This window comes from Crocodylus siamensis, chromosome 2, assembly GCF_052110815.1.
Source record: "Crocodylus siamensis isolate JL-2025a chromosome 2, ASM5211081v1, whole genome shotgun sequence".
In the NCBI taxonomy this organism is placed as follows: domain Eukaryota; kingdom Metazoa; phylum Chordata; order Crocodylia; family Crocodylidae; genus Crocodylus; species Crocodylus siamensis.
The window spans coordinates 272,908,639-272,920,912 of record NC_143396.1 but is presented as its reverse complement, the minus strand read 5'-3'; the positions used below and the strand labels follow the sequence as shown (position 1 = coordinate 272,920,912).

The 12,274-nt window shown below is 42.5% G+C and overlaps 1 protein-coding gene across 2 annotated transcripts; it reads left to right on the top strand.

The window, feature by feature from the left end:
• Nucleotides 1-2,460: 2,460 nt before the first annotated feature.
• Nucleotides 2,461-11,448, top strand: SLC25A29 (solute carrier family 25 member 29). Of its 2 annotated transcripts, XM_090034017.1 has the most exons (4): nucleotides 2,461-2,659; nucleotides 3,081-3,124; nucleotides 8,128-8,211; nucleotides 9,011-11,448. In XM_090034017.1, exons 1-4 carry the CDS (start codon nucleotides 2,626-2,628, stop codon nucleotides 9,752-9,754), a joined length of 906 nt encoding a protein of 301 aa, XP_089890143.1. In that variant the 5' UTR covers nucleotides 2,461-2,625; the 3' UTR covers nucleotides 9,755-11,448. The 2 variants fall into 2 exon arrangements, with proteins under 2 accessions (XP_089890143.1, XP_089890144.1); XM_090034018.1 differs by lacking the exon at nucleotides 2,461-2,659 and having other exon boundaries at nucleotides 2,747-5,630.
• The last annotated feature ends 826 nt before the right edge of the window (nucleotides 11,449-12,274 follow it).

Below are 12,274 nucleotides of genomic sequence, written 5' to 3'. Positions count from 1 at the left end.
GGTCTTGCTCTTCTCAAGCAGGCAGCCACCGGCTTCAGAAAAGCTTTCCTAGACAAACTGGTAGGCTATGTGCTTATATTTTGATGAAAAAAAGGAACTGAATATAATTGGTATCATTTTCATTGTTATCTGCTATTTTAAGTGTCCCCCACAACAGAATGGGAGAGAACTCTATACTGAACAGGATCTTAAAGAAATTAGTCAATGAAAAACAACTGCAGTCTATCGTAAAACTTCCTAGGAATGGTAAGTCCAGGACACATTATTTATAAAAGCAGACAAATGAGAAAAATGAGTGCCTCCAATGTCCTGGGCAGCTAAAATGGCAGGGAATTAGGGACATTTTAATCTATCAGGTAAACCACTCCAATGGAGACTTTCAGCAGTCTCACTTCTCAATCCTCTTTCCAGTCTTGCCAGTTCCTGTAGTTTCCACAACCTTGAAATGCAACTGGGGTTTTCCTCCAGCTTGTGGAATCGGGTAATCATGTGAAATGCTCTCATTTTTAAACAAGTTTCTAACTCCCTTATAATTGCAAAGTTGTTAAACTAATATTATCTTAAAGGGCTGAAAAAGGGCAAATGAAAAGAGTCTAAAAGTTATTTGTGTTTAAATGTTTGTTTTCTCATTCATGACTCCCTAATGTTTGTGCCTGACCTTGACAAATGTTGAATTTAACACAACAAAGCTTAGTTTCACTTTTGTTTCTTGGAAGTCTTGTGATTTTTGGAAGCTGAACTTATTGTGACACTCTTGGTTGCCTGTTACAGTAACCCTCCTGTTTTTCTTCTTGGCTTGCACCAGATCTGGTTTAGACTAAATGTACTTCCCATTTAAGCAATTCACTGACACAAATTCCTTTGTGTGGAGGACAATTGCCAGTGCAAGCGGGGACTAGGTTTTGTCCACTTTGCTCCATTTCTCATTTTGGGATCCGTTAAACCTGGGTAAACAATTCAAATTAAGATTGCATATCTCTGCAGTAAGGGAAATACCTGAAGCAGTTATGGGGATGAGTTGACCACCCTCTTTATATTTCTTAGCCCCTGGGATCTCTGTCCTAGGACAGACTTTATGGTTACTAGTGCCTGTCAGTCCAACACAAACTGTTCAATGTAGGAAAAGCTGTATGCTTTTCAGGATGTTTTAAAGCTAGGTAAACAATTAAACTGAATTTTGCTAAGCAAGTTGGTGCAGAGGATTAGTCATAAGTTTTTCTACCGTGCTGTGAGTTTGTTCACAGGAGTTAGTGGAGCTCAAGCCCTCCAAGCCAAATCCAGCTCTTTTTCTTCCTCAGCAGAGACTGCTTACATTTAAAAAGAAATGAAAACTATCAAGATGGAACAGTAATTTCCAACAGCACATGGTGCTAGTGTGTGTGTGTGTGTGTGTGTGTGTGTGTGTGCACGTGTGTGTATGTATGCGTGTGCACGCATGCACATACTTACACACAGGTGTACAATTACACACTCATGAAGCACTATGAGCTGCTCCTAATTGCCTCTGCAGAGGCCATTCTTACCTGCCATTGTAGGTGCCAAGGCCATGAGGGGCACCCTGTTCCCTCTTGTTCTCACTGCAGATTTTGTGGCGAAAGCTGTGGTGTGAGGGGCTGGGTGTTGTACATGTGAGTATGGGCACATGCATGCAGTGCCGCAGCGAAGTGGGGGTGAGTGGGGTGACTGCCCCAGGCGCTGAAGCAAAGGGGCACCAACAGGCACTGCCCAGTGAGGGAGGGGCATGGGAGGGAGGGGCAAGCGGCTCGTTTGGGGGGGCACAGGGATGAGGGAAGGGTGGCTTGTGCCTCTGCGTGCACTCCCAGGCAGGCATGGGGGGGTGCCCCCTGGATCTGTGCGTGGAGCGGGGGTGGGCTGCCTCTGGGCTTTGCCCGCTGCTCGGGCTCTGTACACGTGTACAATTACACACACGGGTAGCACTGCACTGCCACAGCGCCTCGGCACAGGCACGTCTGTCCTGTCACTGCAGGTGCCCAGGCACGGCTGACACCCAGCTGAGGGGAGGAGGGGACGCACAGCTGTGCACCGCCGCACCCGCTCCCATCGCCAGGTGCTGGCTGCAGCCCCACACCCTCTGCTGGTGCAGAAACTGCGCCCCCGACCCCCAGTGCGGCCGTGTGGTGGGCGCGGGAAGCGCGGGGCGCATGGCCCCTTAGCCCAGTGCACTGGGGGCAGCGGGGTCTGTCTTGCTCTCACGGTAGATCCTGTGGCACCAGCTGGGGGGTGCGAGGGCCCGGCACCAGCCACTCACCACCCGCACCGCGCCGTCCTTTGTCCGCGGGCCCCGCCCCCGGCAGCCACCGCCCCTGGCGCCGGAGGAGCCTCCCGGCGCCGCAGCCAATGGGCGGGCGCAGCGGAGGGGCGTTGTCCCGGGGACCGCCACTGATTGGACGCCGCGCCCCCCGCCCCCCGCGTCGCGGCTACAAAGCGGCGGAGCCAGCTGCCGGCTCGGCCAGTGCGGGGCGCGCAGCGCGGGGCGGAGCGGAGCGGATCGCATCGCGTCGTTGCCGCCGCCGCCGCCGCCGCCGCCCGCGGCCCTCGAGCGTCCGGTGCAGCGCCCGCGGCCGAGGAGCAGGCGGCGGAGGCGGGCGGGCGGCCGGGCCGGCCATGGCGCTGGACTTCCTGGCGGGATGCGTGGGGGGTGAGCGGCGGAGGGAGCGGGCTGGGCCGCCGCGTGGCGGGGGCGGGGCTGCGCGCGGGCGGGGGCGGGACCGCGCGCCGCAGGCAGCGGCAGGCCGCGCCGGAAGCGCCCCCCCCCCGGCCGGGGAAAGCTTGAGGCGGAGTCCAGTGGTGCTTGGCTGGCAAGTCTGCGCCGCACCTCGCCGCGGGCTGCCCACGACACGGCAGGACCGCACCGCTTGTTTTCTCGTGAAGCCCCGACTGCCCACTTGCCCGCGTGCTGATCTGTCACTTGCTCCCTTCTGGAAGCCGCGCTGTCCCGGCTCCTCGCGAGGTGGCGAGGCCACAGGCCCCACCGCCCTGGGCCACTGGTCAAGAGCTAGCCGGGGGGCGGACGGGGTGAAAGCCAGCACTGGGACAACTGCTGTCTGTTTGTGTTTCAGGTGCTGCTGGGGTGCTAGTGGGACATCCTTTCGACACGGTTAAGGTGGGTTGATTTTTTAACAGGTTTCATTACCGCAGACTAGGCAGGGCATCACGCAGGTCTTCTCGAGCAAGTCAAAGTGCACATGTGCTGGAAGCATAAACTCAATGGTCCAAAATTAGGAGCCATCCTTTTAAAATAGGTTTGGAGATTTGCTGAGTCCCTACATCCTCAAATGTGAACGAAAACCATTTGTGTCTGATTCAAATCGGTTAAAGATTTGACTTAAGCTGCACACTGATTGGTGTAATGTCCTGTATTTATGACAAGTTACAATTATTTAAGAATTTGGCTCCAAACTTGCTTTTCTGCAGCTGCTTATCACTAACATCTAAAACTGCCTATTTCCCCCAGCTGTGATTTAATTTTACTTTACTCTTGGATAGGATTTTTTTAAGCTTCCCTATTCATTCAACAAGCATTACTTTGTTAGTTATACTGGGTGGTAGTCAGATCAGCAGACAAAAGGAATACAATGCAAAGCGGTTTCAGTTTGACATCTTGTTTTTGGCTCCACTCCCCTTTAGCTCTGATGAAATGTGCTTTTTTTTTTCTGTTCCAAGGCAGACTTGCTTGATCTTTGAGATGTAGAACGCCAGCATCCTATCTCTGAGAGAGGCTTATTAACAGCTAATAACACTCAAAAGCATCTGAATCGCCTGGGGAGCCAGTGAGACTTGGACTCCACAGTACTTAAGTAGTTTTAGGATTTGGTCACTTTTAGAAAGTTTTATGCAAAAAGTCCATGTCCCTGCTAGGATAGAAAAATCTCCCAGGAGAGAATCTATGTAATAATAAATAAACTGGATCACTTGCTGCTCTGAGGAGCAGACCGTCGGACATTGTGTTTAAGTTCAGAATAAGATTGCATATCTCTGTGCAGTAAGGGAAATACCTGAAGCAGTTATGGTGATGAGTTGACCACCCTCTTTATATTTCTTAGCCCCGTGGATCTCTGTCGTAGGACAGACTTTATGGCTACTAGTGCCTGTCAGTCCAACACACACTGTTCAATGTAGGAAAAGCTGTATGCTTTTCAGGATGTGTTAAAGCTAGGTAAACAATTTAACTGAATTTCACTGAGCATCTCGCTGATAGGTGCTGAGAAACTTGGTGCAAAAGATTAGATATGTCTTACTACTGTACTATGAGTTTATCCTTTGGAGTTAGCAGAGCTGAAATACGTGCTTAGGCTTAAGAATAACTCCATCTCATGTCTATAGAACAACACGTAGCACAGAGAACTAAGCATGTGTTTAAGCATTTGTAGGTCAGTCTAGCGTTAACAACTGTATTCAATGTTGTTTTTAGTGTAATCAGTGGCTCCCAAATTGTTTCTGGTTAATACATCTCTTCTATACTTGTGAATGCAAACATACAAAATAAAATTATCCAGGTTCATGTCCCCTAGTTTGGGAACCATTGAATTAATGCAGAACAAGAATTGAATTGGCTGTAGTCTAAATATAACATGGAATAGACTCCTTATCCAGATTATGTTTTGGCCATTTATTTAGTCTAGGATAGCACTTTATATTGGTAGAAGAAACAATACCTTTTTTTGTATTGGAGAATGTAATACTAAATAATATTTATATCATCAGCTCATTTAGTTGAGGTTAAAATGTGGGGAAACTAAGCAATCAAACCACTGTTCTTATTTTTTAAAATGTGTATACAGTGTCATTTCTTGGGTATTATGCTCAGGATTAACGCCTCTTTGGCAGCCCTAGAGAGTTGGGACTAATTGGGGTGTTTCGGTGGATTTTTGTGTGTTAATCATTGTACTAATACAGTTGTTTTGACATGGGGAAACTGCTTAAGTCAAGCCACAGTTTTACTTTGCCTTCAGCTTAACTCTTTTGCCAATGATCATGTTTCACCAAGTTCAAAGTATGAGGGGGAGGGGCAGAATATGGGTATGGTGGGACACACAGGGATAAAGAATGAATCTTTGAAGTCATGCTGAAAAATCTGAAACAGATTTTGAGTTTAATCTCCAAAGTGGCAAACTCCCTATCCCTGGTTTATTAATGTAATGTGTAAAATTGCTTTGTTGCTTTTAACTGCCTTTACTTTCTGAGCTAGGGGCTGTCTTCATTAACAGCAAAAGTGTTACTTTGTTGTAGATGACAGATAAGCCTCATCACGGGAGAGTTACCTAGTAAGTATAGACCAGGTGAACACTTCTGTTTCTCTCAGTCTTAATTTATTCCAAAATGTATTAGTTCAAATAAAAACCTAAAAAACCCCCCCAAAAATAAACCAATTTATAGCCTTTCTAACTTTTAGTTTTAAATTGATGCTTCCCATTTCTAGAGCTGTAAAGTGGAGGGACTAGCTATAAGCTTCCCTCTGTATGAAAACATTAAGTCTGTAGATCTTGTTTTGAATATTCTTTTTTAATGTATTTTTCACTATGTGCTTAAGGTTGCACACACTCACTTTAAAACTGGATCTTAGACATGCTCAACTGAGACCGGTTGTATGTACTATTTACACTAGGAGGGTACGTGCTTATGTACACACCTCAAATGCATAAAGATGCTATACAACAAAAGAACTTTTTTGTTTTTTTCCTCCTCACTCAGATGCCTTAATGTAAATCTTCAGTGACCTGATATTGGAGTGCTGTTACTCTTGGGGTGATAAACTTGAAAAGCCATAATGATTTAGATGCAGGGAGAAGAAACTTAAAGATGAGAGAGAATTTTATGTGTAGGTTAGGATGCAGCATAATTCTGTAATAAAACCCACTTTATGTAGTCTTGCATAACTTGCACACTTTCAATTTTGTTGTTCTAAATATTAACTATGAGCTATATGAGAGTGGCAGCCATGTGGTAACAACTTGAAGCATAAACATTCTTATTCCTCACTTACACGTTGCCCATTAATGCATCTTTGCTGGCACTTTGCAACTGAAATGTAATCAACAAAAATTCTGCTATTTTCCGTGTTTTTTAAAAAAATGCTCACTTGTCCCAGATTTGGAAATGTTTTGCCTAATGGTTAGCTAAAGTTCTGGGAATACATTGTATTTAATCTTGCACAAGTGACGGGTTTATGAGTTAGTATTTCACCGTCCACAGAATTAGAAATGGAAATAGTCTGGCATTTGAACCCTTTCAAGCAGTATAAAAAACACTTGGGTTTTAGCTTTAACATACAAAAAAAGTTACTAGGTAACAGCAGTTGGATTATTTATTGTCTTTACCTTCAAAGTCCCCGCACTTTGAATTCATAGTAAAACAAAACAATCTAACTTCTTTACAGCTGGAGGGTATGAAAAAACCCCAGTAACAATTAAACTAATTACTGTCTTGTTTGTGATGGTGGGGTATCGCATCCTAATGAGCTGTATGAACTTTAAATTATATGGTAGTATGTGTGGCATAAGTGAATTGGGAATTGTTAAATTCTTAAAACCATGCTTACATTGAGTGACCTGCAGAGAATAAAATGTCTGCATCAGAGTAAGCTTGGAGGAGTTTAGCTTTCAGTTTGTAGCTTAAACTCACTATGCACTGAAAAGTTTTATAATAAGTCTCTGTATGGATTGCTGAGGCTAAACATATCCAAAACTTTAGTTCAAAACAGTTTTTTGAGACCTTTTTGCATATTACATGATCTGGTTTTTACTTTGAGGAAAATAATAATGCCTGAGGTTTAAACATGCATTGTCCCTTTTTTCCCTTGAATACTAACACTAAATATGAAACTTGAATAATATATTTTTTTTAAAAAATAAAACCCCTATAGCCGAAAATCTGTTTCTGACCCATACATTGGATTAACTATCTGTATTCTGCTCTCTTTATGGGTCTTCTTTTGTTTAAAGCTTCCACCAACACAGTGGAGAGAACAATGTTGAAGAATCTCATGTAGATCTGAGACTTGTGGGGTGGTTTTTCTAACCAAAGTCTGAATTAAAAAAACAGTCTTTGCTTTGCTTTGCTTTGAAATTGCAGTATATTTGATACTTGGTAGGCATTTCCAATATACCACCAACCAACACAAAGGCAAAGTTCTCATTTTACCACTTCATCCCAAATCGGTGCTCTTTACTGGAGAGTAAGCTTTTTGCATGCATACATCTCAAGTGAGGAGAGTTGGAAACTTTTGAAATGCTGCAGACACATTAAGAAAGAAATAAAATTGCAGCCTTATTTTAAGGAAAGTGGTCTACAACCCTTCAAGAATAGGCATTCCCCACTCTCTGGCACTTAAGAATAGCATCTTTATGATAAACATGCCCCTTCCAGTACAGAAAAACTGATTAATGATAGGTTATATAGGGCCCATCTTTAATAGAGTAGGTGAAGATTACATATAACATAGAGTTTCTGAACTTCCAGATGAGCACTCTTTATACAATGCTGGGCTAAAATTTTAAAGAGTATATTTGTTTTTCAATTTACAAGTTAAAAATCCTTTGGCAGGGACTTGTCAGAAAGTGTACACCTACTTCTGAAAAATTAGACCCCGTTGAGTGCCTTGAGTTGGGCCCCCAAAGATACTAGCCTTTTTGAAAGCCATACAGCTTTCTCAAATTGTCCATTTCATGCCTTATGGTATGTTGCTGGCCACATTTTGTATCTAATAGGTAGTGGAAGCATATTATACAAATGCTATAGAAATACCAGGCTGTTGGCAGTATTATCAGCATCATCAAGTGGTTTTGACTTTAGGCTAGGTGGGGAAAAGACTATAAAATGATATATTTTGCCCTACTGCACTTTTGAGATGACTTAAATTTTTCCCTGTTTTCATAAAGGCTTATTAATGAACACTCCCTTCTCTTCTCCTTCAGGATTCTGAAAAACATATAGTTCAAATATTTACAGAAGAGTTTTTCTAAAACGATTTCACATCGCCATTATGGCACTCTGGTATTGTAACTGTGTGCTTTGAGTATGTGCCACTGTAGGATATAAGTACAGAGCACTAATGTACTGATCACCCTGATCTTGCTGTACAAATAAGTCTCTCTATACTTTTTATAGGTGCGCCTTCAAGTTCAAAATGTAGAGAAACCTCTCTACCGTGGGACCTTCCACTGCTTTCAGTCCATCATAAAGCAAGAAACTGTAAGTAGACTATTTAGTTAACAAATTCCAAATTTTTATGCTGTCCTTTGTATAAAAGATGCATTGAGGTATTAAAGCTGCAGTGATTACTAAAGTGGTGACAGATTAACTGACTTTTGAATCAAACATCCAAGTTTTGCTTTTGGGGTAGATTCGTTATGTTCTTTTAAACTGTTAAAAACTTGTACTAGTTTTCAGGCCTGTGTGCCTAAATGCAGAGAAACTAGTAGGTTCTTTTAATTTAGATGAAAAACAACGAGAAATGGCTGAAATCTGAAGTTTGAATAATTCAAGCTTTGGAAATGCAATGCAATTTTAACAGGGTAACTAGCCACTGGAACAGCCAATCAAGGTGTCAAATGGACTTGGAATCCTTATATCAAGGGTAGGTGTCTAGCTGCCTATTAGGCTGCCTACAGGGATTGCTGAGTTAAATCTGCAGCCTACTAAATACAAAGAGCTGAAAGTGTTAACCTTAACCAACAAACTATTAAAGACTTCCTAGGAGTGTTCTGAATATGTTCCTGATGGTGTAATTCAGTAACTAGGTACCAAGCTTATAAATATTTGGGAATGTTCTCCTATTAAGACTTTTTTTTTTGGAAAGAGAGCTATCAAATTGACGTTCAAATGTGAACAATGTTATGCTATTAGGATGTATCCATATTCCTGTCACCAACTACGTCAGTTAAAGCAGCACCATTGCAAAAGCTGTAAAGAAAAGGTAATGTTCTTTACAGACTTTAAAAGTAATCATCCTTTTTTTTCTTCACTGGTCACTTGCTTTTTTGTCTTCTAGGCTTTTGGACTCTATAAAGGTATTGGGTCACCAATGATGGGACTTACCTTCATTAATGCGCTTGTGTTTGGCGTACAGGGAAACACACTTCGTGCTCTTGGAAAAGACACTCCACTAAACCAGTTTCTTGCAGGATCAGCAGCAGGAGCCATTCAGTGTGTCATCTGCTGCCCTATGGAGTTAGCAAAAACAAGAATGCAACTTCAAGGCACAGGTGAATACAAATTAAAGTCAAAGAATTACAAGAATTCTCTGGATTGCTTAATTAAGATCTACCGAAAGGAAGGGTTGAAAGGCATCAACAGAGGCATGGTTTCCACATTAATCAGAGAGACACCAAGTTTTGGCTTTTATTTCCTGACATATGATTGTCTGACCAGATACCTAGGCTGTGAAGCTGAGGACAGTTACATCATTCCCAAACTGTTGTTAGCTGGAGGCATGTCAGGCATTGTATCCTGGCTTTCAACCTATCCTGTGGATGTGATCAAGTCCCGGCTTCAGGCAGATGGAGTTGGGGGAGTTGCACAGTACAAAGGCATTCTGGACTGTATCAGGAAGAGTTACCATGATGAAGGTTGGAGGGTGTTTACAAGGGGCCTTACTTCTACACTTCTCCGAGCTTTCCCTGTCAATGCAGCTACTTTTGCCACTGTCACTGTGTTCCTTATGTACATGAGGTCAGAAGAGACCCTCCGTGAATGTGAGCCAGGTCCAGCAATCCAGCAGCCTTCAAGCTTGTGAATTCAGCAATTTAGTGACTGTTACATGTTTGTTTCCTGAACCTGAAATTTGACTTGGCTTATTTTTATAAACACTTGATCTATAGAAACTGTTTAAAATACATGTTGTGTATAAAGAATTCCTAAAATGTATGGATTAGGATTTCATTTTATCACTGGTTGAGCAGCCTACTGCCTTATTCATGATCTACAGTGGCTTGTAAAATCCAAACTGTGTAGAGACCTGCTCTAGAAATGTACTGTACAGACACTACTACTATATTGCTACTAAAAGCCTGAAATATCTCACAGTACCAGAATTTGGGGGTTTTTTTCCAACCATGTTTCAAATGACTCAATGGATAACAATTTATGCTGAAAATATTTTTTAAGGTTTTGTACATGATTGGAAGATGTTTAGTGGGGGGGGAGGGTGTAGAAACCGCATGGTGAAGGAATTGAATAGGTTACCCATAATTATATGAATTAAGTTAACCTTCAGCTAACCACATCTCTTTCCTTTTGCTTGTATAATATAAGAGTTTAGTAATATCTTGGTTTATACTGGCTTTATCTGTCTTTTTAGCTACTGTCTAAGTTGTGTTTAGAAAAGCATTTTTCATCTTTCTTTTTAATTGCTTTGCTTTAACGGGGTAGCATCCAAACTTTGTTTCTTTTAAACTGCAGATTTGAGGAGACGGTGCAATTGAGATTGAAGTGATTTGCCTGTATTCCTCACTTGTATGTGCACGGAATGTATTAATTAGCTTATTCTCTTGAGGTTTACATGACAGCCCACCATTCTCTGAACACACAATGACAGTGGTGTGTTAAAGCCAAAGTCCCTTCATGTCGCTGCTCAAACTATTAATATAAAAGGATGCAGGACTGTCACTTGTAGAGTTAGGAGTGTTGTGTACATATTTTGGTGAAAATATCTAGGTGTGTCTAAAGTGATGGTTTTGTGCCTCTGCACAATAGTGATAAGGGTGTTGAAATGACACAAAGCTACTGGCATTCAATACACTTGTATTCTGAACTACTTACCCTACAGAATGCAGATTTACTTTGTGTATTTAGTTACAGTGCTACAGGAAAGGCAACAACCAAAAGGTCTCTGGAAACTTTTTGTAATATTAGCTGTAACGTTTAAGAGTGGTAACTTCAATCTCGTTGCTTTTAAGACTAGTTAAAAGTTGGGTTAGGAGCCACAAGTTGTGGCACCAGTTGGGAAAGGAGGGCAATATTAAAAGCATCAAGCTGTTTCACCAAGATGGTAAGCATGGAACATGTTACACTTTTACTTGGGACAAGTGCAATATGTTTAATTTATATGGTCTCTTTTTTGTTTTTTGTTTTTTAAAGAAAAACAATATATTGCATTTTGCACTGTAACAAAATATGGTGGAGAAACCTGTAAAACTGCTATTTCTCTTTATACCTTGGAGGTATGTTGGATGTTGTGCCTACTTGCACTGAAATTCAAATTGAATGTGAAACGTCTACTAAGCTGCACATACACAATTCAGAGCAAAGACAATAACAATTTTTGTACAGTATTCTGTAATTATTGTATATCAATTTAGAGGGAATAAGTTTTCCTGGGGGTTGTGTTGTGTTGTGTGTTTTTTTTTTTTTTTATTTTGATCTGTCATCTGTATGTTTTTAAGTACAACAATGACCCCCTATGTATTTATTAAACTCTGATATACCCAGTTTTCAGGAAGTGTCAAGTTTCTTGTTTGGTTGGTTTCTGGTGGCGGGGGAGGTTTGCCTGCAGGAAATTACTTGTTCTATACATCTTAAGTGTTTGCTACTTATAGCTAGGGCGATGGTGTATCTTGGTTGGGCCAGGAAAGTCCTGGATTCTGTAGACTGGTCCCAGCATGGAGGCAAAGTGGCATGGTGTGCCAGGCAGTTGGTACCACTGCTGCTGTGCAAGAGCAGGGCAGGCAGACTGGAGCAGGTACCACCAAGCCTGCACGTGCCAGGTCCAATCCATCTGCCTTACTCCCATGGAGTAGTAGTGGTACGCCTGCCCACCCACCTGCCTGGCGCACTATGCTGCTCTGCCTCCCTGCAAAACTCCAGCCCAGGACTTCTGGCCAACTAACTGGGACTAGCCTATGAAATCTAGGACTGTCCCAGCCCAAGTAAGACATACCATCACCCTACTTGTAGCCTATTACCCTTGTGCACTGCCAGGATAAGCCAAGCTTACCTGTGTGAAACATGTTTATTTAAGCCTATTCCCTTAGAACAGCAACATTTTTGCAGTCCTCTAATCTCAACAAACTTGGGTGGAAATAGAACACTTTTAATGGGCAGAAAACTGACTTGGTGTGTAGAAACTCTTTCTCAGATTTGCTCTGTCCTGTCTACTTAGTGTACTGAATTTCTTACTCCTCAGGTTGGTTCTGGAAGAGACTTAAATTTGATTCTATTGAAAAACTAGATCAAAAATATTGTGGGACTCCCAGATTCACAAAGGAAATTGCAGTGCAGGTAGCAGTTTTTGTTTGAAGTCTCCTTACAAAGTGAG

Excerpts from the sequence above, each read along its gene's own strand:
- SLC25A29 (XM_090034018.1), top strand. The coding sequence starts at position 5,541 with ATGTGCTTAAGGTTGCACACACTCACTTTAAAACTGGATCTTAGACAT. Across the intron at positions 5,631-8,127 it reads GTACTATTTACACTAGGAGG|GTGCGCCTTCAAGTTCAAAA; the intron begins GTACGTGCTTAT and ends TACTTTTTATAG. Across the intron at positions 8,212-9,010 it reads CCATCATAAAGCAAGAAACT|GCTTTTGGACTCTATAAAGG; the intron begins GTAAGTAGACTA and ends TTTGTCTTCTAG.